Source organism: Oryctolagus cuniculus, chromosome 5 (assembly GCF_964237555.1).
Source record: "Oryctolagus cuniculus chromosome 5, mOryCun1.1, whole genome shotgun sequence".
Taxonomy (NCBI): domain Eukaryota; kingdom Metazoa; phylum Chordata; class Mammalia; order Lagomorpha; family Leporidae; genus Oryctolagus; species Oryctolagus cuniculus.
In genome coordinates, this window is record NC_091436.1 from 83808548 (window position 1) to 83822507 (window position 13960).

At 41.0% G+C, this 13960-nt stretch overlaps 1 protein-coding gene across 1 annotated transcript in view; it reads left to right on the top strand.

The window, feature by feature from the left end:
* The window catches only part of RNGTT (RNA guanylyltransferase and 5'-phosphatase), a 323382-nt gene extending 313604 nt beyond the window's left edge, over positions 1-9778 (top strand). Inside the window, exons 15-16 of the mRNA XM_002714574.5 lie at positions 5773-5896; positions 7180-9778. Of these exons, the coding sequence (XP_002714620.1) occupies positions 5773-5896; positions 7180-7343 (288 nt within the window). The 3' untranslated portion in view covers positions 7344-9778. The remainder of the gene's footprint in view (positions 1-5772; positions 5897-7179) is intronic.
* The last annotated feature ends 4182 nt before the right edge of the window (positions 9779-13960 follow it).

The window sequence follows — 13960 nt, forward strand, 5'->3', positions numbered from 1 at the left end:
CTTTCTTACTGTAGCCTGGACTGTTGAAAAGAAAGTTTATTCTTTAAAACAAAACAAAAACTCCCTAGTAAAGGGCCCCATGGAAAAAATATAGGAACTAGTTAAAAAGACCGAGGAGCCCAGTGGCCAAAACTAGAACAATTTGATCAACAAAGTAAGTAAAGGCAACGTTTTATTATAAAGCAAAGAATAAAATATCCATGAGTCCTATTAATACAAATAAGTAAGGGAAGAGGGACACATCTTCCCTACAAAAGAGGTTCAGATAATACAGATGGAAGGGATGGAGGACAATGAAAATGCCATTGGAACACCACAGCCGTAATTGCTGCAGGCATAAGTCACAGATGAATGCTAAAGTTAACAAGGAAAGCTTTGAGAAACAATATTTGCATGTCCTCAGAGCGTCTCTCCAGGAAATGTATGCTCTCTGTGGTAGTCTTAATAAATGTCTACAAATTCACCTCCTCACAAGGGGTGACTGTGGTGACTCCCAGCAAATCCCAAGGAAAACGGTCGCTGTGCAGTGAAGAGACCTGCAGCTGCCACCCTCCCCAGGCACTCAGTGCCAAGTCACGTTGCTGTCCCTGCTCTCAGATACAAGATGGTGAGAGGAGCACTTCCCCTCTGCGCCACTTCCCACTCCATAACCTTAGTCAAAGCATAAGAAAACACCAGAAAGGAAATTCTGCAAAATATCTGATTAGTCCTCTCTAAAAGTGCCAAAGAGAACGTGAGAAACTAGCATGGATTGGAAGTCTAACGAGGACTCAACTACATGTTTCCTAGATTGGATCCTGAGACAGGTGACGGTGTGAGTGGAAAGCTGAGGAAGTCTGAACAAAATCTATAGTTAGTTGTTTTGCATTAGCATTATTTTTTTGAGTTGATACATGTGTAAAATAGGAATATTGGAGAAGCTGAGTGAAAGAAATACACAGGCTCCCTGAACTGTCTCTCAAACTTTTCTGTCAATCTAAAATGATTTCAAAAATAAAAGTTCAAGCAAAAAAAAAAAACACAAAAACCTCAGTCTACTGATACTTGTTATTGTAAAGTATCTTCAGAGTAAATTACTTCAGAGAAATTACCCCCACCCCAAGTCTTTGTGCAGTCTGTTGAAAAGAAAGCCAATCTCTTGATAGCAAAACTGAACTCAGAGTGCAGGCACAGTAAATTCTAGAGGATCTTGTTAAATAATCTTTGCTTACTTTGTGCAGATCAATTCAGCCAACGCTGACTGTATGTCTTTGTGACTTAGTCGTATTCTCAGCATTTCGGTTACAAAAAAAGTGATTCTGTAAAGAAGTGGAAGATGACAGCAGCTGTTTGTCTGTTTGGGCCCTTCATTCCAGATACTCATTATCTTAGAACTGCTCATTTAAAATCCTCAGAGGTGCTAGATCCAGTTTCATCTGACAGTCTCTTAACCCCAGATTCAAATAGTAAAAAAAGTGTGGTACTCAATAAGATGTAAGGTGTGTATATAGATATAGATATAGATATAATGATATATATAAAAGATATAAAAAAGCAAGTTTCAATGTAAATATACTATTTGTTGCCCCTTACCTTTTTTCAAAATACTAATACTTTATTAATTTGATATAATTGTGGATACAGATGTGAAATCTGGACTTATAAATATATTTTATTCTTTTAACTTTCAAGCTCTCATTAACTCAGACTATGATAACGCAGTTTATTTTAGAAGGCCTGATGGGTTCCTGTTTTAGTAAATAGTGATATGTAATTGGCCAAGGATGATAATCATCATAGTATCAAATTCTAATTTGGATACTAAAATTAAACTCTTCTCCTATAAGCCAGTCATTGTTTTTAGATTTATTTATTATTTGAAAGGCAGAGTTACAGAGAGGCAGAGGCAGAGAGAGAGAGAAAGAGAGAGAGCGAGAGCCTTCTGTCTACTGATTCACTCCTCAAATAGCCGCCACAGTTGGAGCTGGGCCTATCTGAAACCAGGAGCCAGGAGCTTCTTCCGGGTGTCCCGTGCAGGTGCAGGAACCCAAGGACTTGGGCCATCTTCTGTTTTTCCAGGCCATAACAAAGAGCTGGATCAGAAGTGAAGCTGCTGGGACTCAAACTGGCACCCATATGGGATGCCAGCACAGCAGGCTTTACCCACTATGCCACAACACCGGCCCTAGCCAATCTTTTTTTTTTTAATTTTACCAGCTAAATATACTTTGCCACCTAACCAAATGGGTACCTTGCAGTGTGTTTATATTGGGAATATAACAGGGTGATCAAAGGAGAAAGATGTACATACTGAAACATGGAAGTGCAGTTAGATTAGTAGTGGCAGTTGCATTTATTTTCTGGAAAGCTCTGTTTCCCAAATTGTTGATGCATGGCTCAGCAGATACACAGATACTTAATAATGTTGATTAATTGCTATCATCAGATTGAACACACATAATTTATAAGAATTTTGGAACTGAGAACAGAAGAATGATATGATACATGATAAAGACTTATCATACTGCTAGTTAGCAACATACAGACTGCACATTGTTGAGTAGCAAGCCATTCTTGAAAAATGCATATGCTATAATTTTCTTGACAGCTGTTTTTACAGTATGTACCTTTTCATCATGGTCCCTTTTATTAATTTACTTGTAAAGTTTTGTTTTTTTTTTTTTTAAAATAAGCAGTTTTTCTTGATAAATGGAAAGATAGTTATGTGCTTGTGCTTGTGGATTGGAAGGCTTGTTTTTTTTATAACAGCCATATTACCTAAAATAATCTACAGATTCAGTGCAACCCCTATCAAAATCCCAGTGGCATTTAAAAAAATTGGAAAAACCATCCTAAAATTCATATAGAATCTCAAGGACCATGAATAGCCAAAACAGTCTTGAGAAAGGAAAAAGTCACAGGCCTGATTTTAAAAAAAGTTATACTTCCTGATTTCAAAACATGTACTACAAAACACTTTAATTTAGATGATATATTTAATTACTGGTATAAATATATCTACTTTTATGTTAAATATGGAGCAGAATACAGAGCCCAGAGATAAATTCTTGCATATATGGCCAAATGATTTTCTGCAAGGGTACCAAGGCTGTAGGGAAGGGCAGCTTCTTCAACAAATGGTGTTGAGGAAATTTGATATACATATGCAAACAGGTGAAGTTGGATCCTTACTTATAGCACATACAAAGATTAAATACCTAAACAGAATATCTAAAACTATTAAACTCCTAGAAGAAAACATAGGGGGAAATTATAGGACATTGGATTTGGCAGAGGTTTCTTGGCTGTAATACCAAAATCAGAGGCAATAAAATTTTTCAGAAGATAAAAGGGACAATATCAAAATTTAAAACTTTTGTGTACCAAAAGAAATAGAGTGAATAAGCAGTAGGATGGGAGAAAATCATTGTGAATCATATGTATGATAAGGGGTTGAAATTCAGATTATATAGGACTTTAACTCAGTAACAGTAATAACAAAAACAAATGACCTAATTTGAAAAATGGGCAAAGGCCTTGAATAGACATTTCTACAAAGAAAGTATCCAAGCACGTGAAAAGATGATCAGCATCATGAATCATTGGGGAGATGCAAATCTGCACCACAGTGAGAGATCACCTGACCCTCGTCAGGATGGCCTGTCCAAAAAAAGAAAGGAAAGTACAAGTTTTGATGTGAGGAGGATGCTGGGAATTTGGAAACTTTGTGCACTATTGGTGAGAATATAAAATGGTATAATACACATGCTGTAGAAAACAGTATGGAGGTTCCTCAAAAAAAATCAGAGAATTAATAGGTGATCCAGGAATTCTGCTTCTGTGTGTTTATCCACAAGAATTCAAAGCAGAATGTCAAGAGATATTCTCATTTCCAGGTTCATCGCAGCATTAGTCAGAATAGCTGAGAGGTGGAAGCAACCCAAATGGTTAAGTAAAATGTGTTCTATATATACAATGGACTATTCGGCAGCCTTAAAGAAGGAGGAACTCCTCCTGTCACATGCTGCATGAATGGACCTCACAGACATTATGCTAAGCAAACTAAGCCAGGCACAAAAGGACAAATACTGTATGACTCAAGCAAAATATCCAGAGCAGTCAAAATCACAGAAGTGCGGGTGGTGGGCAGGGTCAGTGTAGTGCAGCAAGTGGGAATTAGTATTTAGTGGGTACTGAGCTTCAGCGTTGCAAGTAGAAACAGTTTAGGGATGTGTTGTACACAGTATGAATATACTTTAACACCACTGAACTGTATACTTAAAAACGGCTAAGGCAGTAAATTTAATGTTACTTTTTTAAATCAGTTTTTATAAAGCAAAATTTCATTGTCTAATTTTAGATTCAGTTAACAGTTTTACCAATTGTCTACTATGTGCTAGGCACTTTTATTTATTATTCTACCATCAGTCCAATCAATTAAGAACTCCTTTGTCCATTTCAGAAATAAAAAAAGAGACTGGAAGATTTAGAACTTCTTTGTGTTAAACATTACATATGGTGTGACATAAATATGATTATCCCATACTTAGTTATAAATAATGTATCAAACATAAAAGGAGCTAGGTTTCTTGGAAGCAGAACAAGGGAGTTGAGACTAAAATAATGAATATTTGAGAACAAACTTAGCAAATTTGGCATGTAGATCATCATTTTAGAGGCAGGGCTAGTTCCAGAACCACTGAATGCATTGGACCTGTTGGACTCATTGAAAATGCAAATGGTCCAATCAAATGTAATACTCATTAAGGGAAAACGAATACAATTTGGAATTTTTTCATGAAGACACACACTGCCTTATCTATGAATTGAAAGCAGTTTTTAAAAATTTTGCTTCCCTTCATAGTTCTAGGTGGTAGAAAAATGAGAGTGTTTCAAATAATGCTAATGAAGTTAAATGATTGCAATCTACCATATTGTGAGGAAAAATTGTTAGCTATGAAAGATGAGGACAGAATTAAAATATTACCATGACTGGCATTTGATTTGAAACTGCAAAGATAAGCTTAGGTTCCTATTTGTGAAAACCTTTCTCACAGCCCGATGAAATATCTTTTAAAAGGTTCTCTAGTTACCATGGATACTTGTTAGCTTTGATAGATAGAGTAAGTTGTAATCCATATTCAATCATCTAGAGTAAAGATGCCAGAAAACCACCAATAAAGTGAAAGGTAGCCTCATTTCCAAATTCATGCTAGTTTGGAGATAGAAAAGGTAAAAAGCCTAAAGACTATATTTTTTTGGATCATTATAATACACTGCTTAAATAGCAAAATATTTAACATGCACATTGCCTGAATTTGATCCCAGTGTTTACTTTTTATGTGTAGCTTCCTCTTTTAACCAGTAAAGGGCATTTGTCAGGTTCTGACGTAGGAATGCAGATGACGCGACGGTCCTGAGAGTTGGTGAGACCTACGCAGTGTACACAGCCTCTGGAAGCTCTGGAGACGCAGTGTTGAAGGCATTGGTCCCCATGGCAACATATTTGCATTTGGCCCAGAAGTGGCTGCTTTCTGCTTAGCTTCTTTTAATTGCTATATATTGACAGCCATTTTCACGACTATTTATAAAATGTCAGCTAAATGAGTATGTGTGCAAGGGAGTGCACACCATGACTTTAGGTCTGATCAGACACTTCAGATGACAAAGAGCGAGCTGTGCACGGAGAGTTGCTGAGGTGTTTTTGGCATTTCCTAAAGTGTCTGTCACGTGGTGAAAGCAAAAAGCCTTTAAAATGATTTAAATATTTTCCTCCACTCTCTTTTAAAACAGGTGACAAAAGAGCTAAAACAGTATGACAACAAAATTATAGAATGCAAATTTGAGAATAACAGCTGGGTCTTCATGAGACAGAGAACAGACAAAAGTTTTCCTAACGCCTATAACACTGCCATGGGTAAGTAGTACAGCCTCCTAGTGGAACATTAGAAGAAGTTCAGGTGTTAGAACCCAAATGTGCAATCTTTGTTGTTCCGCTTGATGGGGCCTGATCATTTGTTTAGTGGGAAAGATGATGTGCTAGGCTGGTGCCCTCTTTGCCTCCAGTTGGCTTATGGGTTCTCCTCCTAAACTGGTAGACTTGTGTCCACATGCCCAAGAGAGAAGTTGAAAGGGCGGCATACTGGGCCATACACAAGTTGAATTTACTGAATGACAACAAAAGCCATGATAATTTCAGATCTATTCAAAACTATAAAACCATTGTATGCCAGATGGTAAAAGACAAAATTAGCAGGGGAAAATGTAATTTCCAGTTCCTAAAATAGCTTTACAAATAATAGAGAACAAAGTAAATGAAAAACCATTTAAAAAATCAGCTATGCTTTCCTTCAGGGTGTTCTTTGGTATAATATGGGCACTTTGGGAATTCAGAACAGTACATTTCTTTCATGGGGAACAACACAAATTGACTGAAGTTTATGAGATATACACTACTAGTAGCATTGCTCTTGGTCAAAAAACACCAAGATTAAAGGTTAATAGGATTGTATACTTTTTAGAGTGCTCAGTTAATGATGATGATGGTGGTGGTTATACAATAAGCTTATGAGAAAAATACAGAAGTTGCCAGGTTAGGCTTAGTAATTTCAAAGTTACTTTGTGTATTCAGGGGTTCTTGTTAGAACAACATCTGTGTTCAGAAAAAATGAGTTAATTTCAAAAGTAGGAATGATTAAGCCAGCATCTTTTCTTCCAAAACAGACTAGGTAAGTAAAAAGGACTGGTACAAAATTTTGAGCTCTTAAGAAAAGATGCTTTATGTATTAGGTTATTTTGCTGTATCTTCAAATGTTATTACAATAATACATTCAATAGGAATGGTAGCTGGAAAGGCTTAGAGTGCACATTTTCTAGAGTGAGTTCACTGCACTGAGCTACATCAAAATCCCATAAAAACTGGTTTGGAGCAGGGAAAAACCATAGTGAAGGCATATGCTTATATCCCAGACACTTAAAATTTGGGTTTAAAGTGAATACTGCTGTAAAGTGTGGCCACTGGAGACTCACTTCTTTAGGGGGAGGCAGAGGGAGGAGATTAGCTTAGGGTGAAGCATGTCACCCACAGGAGTAAAAAGCAAGTGTTTAGCATACTGGGATGGAAACCTTTGTCATAAGCTGGTGGTGAGTCAACTGCCTTCATTAACCCTCATGCGGGCACATGTCTCCCTTTGTCCCCAGCCGTGTGCAATAGCATCTCAAACCCTGTCACCAAGGAGATGCTGTTCGAGTTCATTGACAGATGTGCTGCAGCTTCTCAAGGACTGAAGCGAAAGCATCATCTGGACCCCGACGCGGAGCTCATGCCACCACCGCCTCCCAAAAGACCGCGGCCTTTGACCTAAACCCTGCCTTGACTTCAGGGTTAAGAGGAGAGATGAGTGAGAAAAAAAATCCTGTTGCCCCATTTGTTTTGCAGCCAGAGAAGTTCAGAAATGAGTGTGGCTTGATGTTGATAGACAGCTGAATTTTTTTAAGCAAAGGGTATTGTAGCCAGCCTGTAAATATTTGGTGCATTTGTTTTGTCAGTGCTACAGTACATCATAGACTTAAAACGTTTTATTTATATCTGATAAACTCAGCCTTACCTTGTGGAATCTGAAGATTGAAATATCCAAAGGTTTACCCAAGATTGAAATCAATGAAAAAGAGGCCTTGTTTATATATGGATACCTTTCACATTTAATTTATAAAGTTGGCAATCTGGAACTGTGAGCACATAAAACACTGTATTTTTTCAAAGTTGTTTCAACTATGACAAATTTTCCTTTTAAAAAATTTAGGCAATGGCATTAAACATTCTTGCTATCGTTTATCATGGATTTCCTATATTTCTGAGATTCCTGTATTCAAATACAAATGACAAGGTTGTTAAGTATTGTACTATATTAAACAACTTAGTCTGGTTTCTATCATTTTAAGAATTTTTTTTTTGAAATGTAAAAGTAAAAAAATGAAACTCCGTTTTTGTGAACTGCATCATTTCTAAAGGAAGAATTTTGAGTGCTTTCGTCTTGTTTCTCTCATTTGAACGACGGCGTCAGATATCCACTGTGTCCGTTCTGGCGATGGTGTTGAGTTCCCTCACAGAGCCTCGCTGGCACCACCGGCTCCTTTTTGTGGTGTTCTCCTGGGGGAGCTTTCACTTTGTGAATGCCGGGGCGACTTCTGCTTTACCTTACAGGTCTCTGCACAGTGGAAATGGCATTGAAACACACAACTCACAGTGATCTGCGGGAGTGATATCAGACACAATGTTGTGTTAGTTCCCTCGAACCAAACAGCAAAGGAAATGCCAGCCAAGTCCTTTGATAAAAAGGTTGTGTCACCGTATCGAGTGCTGTCACTGGAAAATGCTCTCCTACTGCTAGGCAAACGCAGAGGTAAAGCGTCGACATTTGTAGGCACGAAACATCAAGGAAACCGAAGCTAGTTTCAGAGCCAGAATTCCATCTGTATTCTATTCTAGGGATGTTCTTTCTGTTATACATCTGAATTTTAAAATGTTTACTCATAGTTAATGGGTTTAGAGGGCAGCCAGTTGGTCATCTGCCCTTGTTGACTGTGTCCTGACTGGTTTGTGAAGGAACTCTGAGAATTAGCTGATTAGTGGCTAATATATTTATTTTTAGAGGTACAGGTTTTAAATGTATGTATTTAAAACATTTTCGTGATCTGAATTTTATAAATGTATATGCATATACATACAAGTATATGCAACAATGTATATTCTTCTACTGATGCAGTCAGACATGAAAATCCAAATGAGTTCCCTAGTAGACTGAATGTGACAGGATTTCTCTATGACATAGCACAGATTAACCAAAAATGTATTTATATTCATCCGCGTTTTCATGTTTTTAAGCAGAGTTTTCTCCGGTAGTGCTTTTCTATATGAAATGCCAAGGTCATGCTTGGGCTCTTTTCCTTTGTTGTTCCCAAGTAAAACATAATGTGTAGTGAATTTATCCAAAACATCACGGTAATGTTTTCTCCTAGAGTGCTTTTGCGTGTTTGGGCACGGAAGGGATTAAAACACCTGACTGCCACAACGCCTGTTGAAAGAGGGAAACTTCTCAAGGTTCCACAGTGTCTTTCCTTGCAGTGGATCTCAAAACGCCTATGCAACCCCCAAGTAGTCGGATGCCGGCTTCCCCGGGACTAGGGACTCTTCACACAGGACGCTGCTTGCTGCAGACCCGTGCAAAGGCAGAGCTCTTATGCAGATACAGAAGCAAGCTTTTGCCAATGATCTTTAATGGAGTTAAAATGTTTATGGTAATTGTAACCTTTTAAATGAGTTATGTGAAAAGAGCATCTCATTTTTAATACACCCAGATATTTTCTCCCTTGTCTTTGTGCATTTTAGTAGGACTTGATTTCCTTAATTTATCCTCTCCTTTCAATCATAGCAAAGTGTAATAGTTGGTCTTCTGAGTAGATCCCCTGGAACCCTGAACACCCCTGCCCTGCAGTGTCCTCAGAAGTCCTGTGGAAGGTCGGGGCGGGGGGGTGGTCTTGAGGCAGGACACGCCTCCTCTCTCAGCCTACTTCGCAGTAACTGTTTTCCAAGACTGAAGTTTTTTAAACAAGAATATGAAAACTTTGTTCTTCTGAGTTATCACATGTAAAAGCTTTTGGTTTCTGTTTGAAAAAGGTGTGGATGACTACTGCCTGGATAGTTACATTTGCTTTCTGTGAAATGCTCAGAAAATGTCAGAACATTCCTTCTCTCATTGTGTGTCAGTGTGAATTGTAATAAAACTACTGATTTAACATACCAGAGTGTGTATGCATATGTGCTTTGTTGTACTGGTGATGTGTTGTGTCCCTGCTGTTGCCGGCACCCGATTCTGCTGCTGTCAGCCACACCCTGTATAATCCATCTGGTTCTGTTGCATTCTAAAGATGAGCATACAGACTTGGAAAAATCCTCTATTTTTCTTGTGAAAAACCAAGAAATGTGATTGACATGCGGGGGGCAGGGGGTGGGAGTAGTTTGAGACTTATTTTTGAAGTGAAAGGGGGGAGAGAATGCGCACATCTTCATATGATGTTTGTATTTCTGTTCCTCTGCCTGAGCTGTCTACCGCTACATTATTTCTAATGCACTTATTGCTTTTAGAATACTCAACAATAAATATTCTGAAGTTATGCAGTATCAACTTTTTTTTGTTGAGTGTGCATTTTTGTAGTTTGCTTTTTGCCATCTTTAAATGATTAAATGAACTATGAGTATATTTCTTCCTAGCAAAAAAAAAAAAAAAAAAAAAAACCAAAAACACCTTAAAAGTGAAGCACCAAATATTGTCAAATTGGAAACTCATGGTAGAGAAAGCCTTGAGCCAAACCTAGAGACAGATCATCTTTCAAATGGCAGAATTGGGCCAGGTGATCAAAAAGCCTCTCTCTGTCTTCCCGTCTCTCTCTGTCCCTCTGGCTTTCTACCTGATCTTTCCAAAGTGCCAAATTCTAAAGCTATTAGGGAGACATAAGTGATGAAATTACACTTTGCCAACCTTTTCCTGATTGTTTGCATAGTTAGCTGTCAGCTCTGACACTTCGGCAGGTCATGTCAGCCTCGGTTAATCCAAATGTGGCCCTGCCTTCACCCGACTGGTAGCAAGTGGCCGCTGTGCTTGCTAGCGAGGTGGACATGGAGAGGACTCACGGCAGGGGCCATCCAGTCTTCCAGATCTCACATTTTTTAAATTACACGGATCTTACCAGCTATTTGGTTACCAGTATTTGGCCATATGAGACATTAAAAAAATTATGTAGCCCTCACTTAATAAAATTAAAGGAAATCTTCACCCTCAAAAAGGAAGTAGCATATAGTTTAGAAGAAAGAACAAGGCTTATGTAAAACACGTTTTATTTTGTGAAAGACACCACATTGTCCTTGGCATCTGTCGCTCCCCCTCTTCGTGGAGGAACGACACAGGACCCTGCGCTGTTCTTTTGTCTGCTCGGCCCTTCCCGGGTTTGCTGCTGGTTCTTCCCGAGTTGGCTACCGTCCCTTCCACCTCCGTGAAAGGGCGGTTCCCCCTGCCACATTCCCCACTTCCGCGGGGGAGCGGCACACCGCCGGCCGGCTCTCTTGGGGGCTGCACAGATGTTCCTTCAGATAGATGTTCCCCTTAGATGTTCCTGGTGTATGTTGTCTCCTCCTTTATAGTCCTCTTCCACCAATCCCAACTCTGCTACCCACATGCCGAGTACGCTGCTCTCCTCCAATCAGGAGCAGGTCCTACAGTTTATTGGTTGAACTGGAGGCAGCTGAGTAGAAGCTGTTTCTCCCTTCTCAGCGCCATATTGTGGGAGAGCAGATGCATAGAATAAGTCTTAATTCCAGTAACTTAGTCTAGTCCGGGTTGCTCCCCACAGCATCCACATCTCACCTCACGCTGTTGAGAACTTGTTTGTGGACTCTGGCGGGGAACTACTGTACTGGTGAAATTGCAGCCAGGAGCCTGGTAGTGGGGAGACGGACACAGAAAAGCCCTCAGAGCAGCAGCAGCTTGCGGGTCTGTAACTGAAGGTCATTTTCATAACCAGAGCTGACCGCAGTAAATTATCTCCCAGTGGTTGATTGTGGGGGTTGATTATACTGTGCCCTTGTGACATAGGTGTATTGGAGAAACATGCAATGATCTGAGTGTTTAAAAAATACCCAAATAGAATGAAACCCTCAGCTGTTTGAGGTACAGAACGAAGCGTAGTCAGACACAACACTGAAGAACAGAATTTGAGTTTTCTTCAATTATTTCATATTTATTTGAGAAGCAGAGAAAGAGAGCAAGTGCCCCCAACCTACAATAGTCAGTGTGCTGGGCTGGGCCTGAATCAGGGAGCTGAAAACTCAATGCAGGCCTCCCACACAGAGGGCAGGAACCCAGTCACTTGACTCATCACCACTGCCTCCCAGGGTCTGCCTTAGCAGAAAGAGTTGGAGCCAGGGACCAGCACTGTGGCATAGTGGGTAAAGCTGCTGCCTACAGTGCTGGCATCCTGTGTGGGTGCCAGTTCAAGTCCCAGCTCCTCCACATCTGATCCAGCATCCCTGCTGATGAACCTGGGGAAGCAGTGGAAGATGGTCCAAGTCCTTGGGCCTCTGCACCCACCTGGAAGACCCAGAAGAAGCTCCTAGATCCTGGCTTCAGATCGGCCCAGGCCCAGTCAGTGAATGGAAAACCTCTCTGCCTTTGCCTTTGAAAGAAAGAGAGGAAGGGAGGAAGGGAGGAAGGGAGGAAGGGAGGAAGGGAGGAAGGGAGGAAGGGAGGAAGGAAGGAAGGAAGGAAGGAAGGAAGGAAGGAAGGAAGGAAGGAAGGAAGGAGAAAGAAGGGGATGGAGGGAGGGAAGAAGAAAAGGAAAAAGAGTTGGAGCCAGGAGACAAAACCCTGATATAGAATGTGGGCCTCTTAACCTATTAGGCCAAGTCCCCACCTCCAGAACTTTCTCAGCAAGAGCAAATCGCCGCTTTTCTCAAGTCGGAACTTCATGTGCAGTCTTTCTCCTCTAGATCGCTGTACCAGAGCAATCTTACAAAACGTCAAACCCATTCAGTGCTCCCTCGGGGACCTGACTTCAGCCTGTCTGCCCAGGTTTGGCTGTCGTTGTACCCTGTGATACAGAGGAGAGGCTCCTCATTCCTCTAGAACTCCGTGCTCTCTGAGCCCAGGACCCTTGGCAATGTGGAGCTGCTGCTCACTTCTGCTAGACCTCCCACGCCAGTCTGCCTTAATCTCAGGAGCAAGGAAGCCCTGCTCCCGCAGACAGCCTCCTGGGTCATACTCTGCATCACAGCTGGTGTCCCTGGGAAAGAAGCAGCTCCACGCTCAGCCGTGACCGCGTCGTCTGGGTGACCCCTTACACGGCTTGGCAATGGTAGGCACTCGGTAGTACTTAGGAGGGGAGATTCAAATGCCCTTTTAGGTGCACTGATAGCGTCTCTTCTCGGGAATTCCTTCTGAGTCCGTCTCTGATGCATCTTGTATTTTAATCCTGAGTAGAAGAGTCCTTTCTGTTCTTGACCTTTGCACTGAAAACTGGTGCTTCCGAGGGGAACTGCTCAGCAGGAAAGACCCTGAGGCAGTGTCCCAGGTCCCTCACCGGGACACACTCACACGGAGGTGCGAGGAGAGCAGTGTTTGTAATCCTAACTTGTTTCCAGTTTCGCTGAACTTGCCATGTCTTAAACTAGAAGGCTCGTTCTCCCTGCCTACCCATTCCTACCCAGTTTTTGATGTTTTCAAAGAGAAATCCTTTGGTAACTGCAGAGGCTTTTCTGTTAGATTTAAAAATAAGTTCCAGTTCACGATCCCTTTGTGTGAATCAGTGCTTCCAGCCTTGTCTTTTTTGAGTGGGAAAGGCAGGTGAAAGTTATTCTCGTTGCTGCTATCGAATGCTATCTTCCAGGATCTAAAGGATTCAGAAACTTTATAGTTTCGGTAGAAGTTCTGCCTCCCTTCTGAAGCCTGTCAGGGGAACATTGTGTAGTCTTGATCTACAGTAAAAACACAGAGCCCTGTGACACACACCGCAGACAAGAGCTACAGAGACCAATCAAACACCACAACCAAAACTCTCCTACAAAACAGTGCTTGCAGGTGATGATGGAGGTGGAAGGTGAGCAGCTGGAGACATGAAGCAGGACGTGGGAATTGGAGTGGGGCGGGCCAGTGTGGACAGCAGGTGTAGGGTAGGGGGTGATGATGGAAGGGTTTGTGCAGTGTAGTGGGAAGGGCAGTCAGAAATGTAGCTGTAACCATTCCTTCTTAAATTGACCAACCGACTGCCCTTGGCCCCTTGATCTGCCTCCAGCTGCTAACCCATTTCTCTGGTCCCATTTCCAGAAAAATCCCTGGGAGGACCTATTGCATTCGCATCCATCCTTCCTCCTAGTCTCTGTTGAACTCACTGCCTAAAGCTTTCGTCTGTCCAGAGACTGTTCATGTCACTA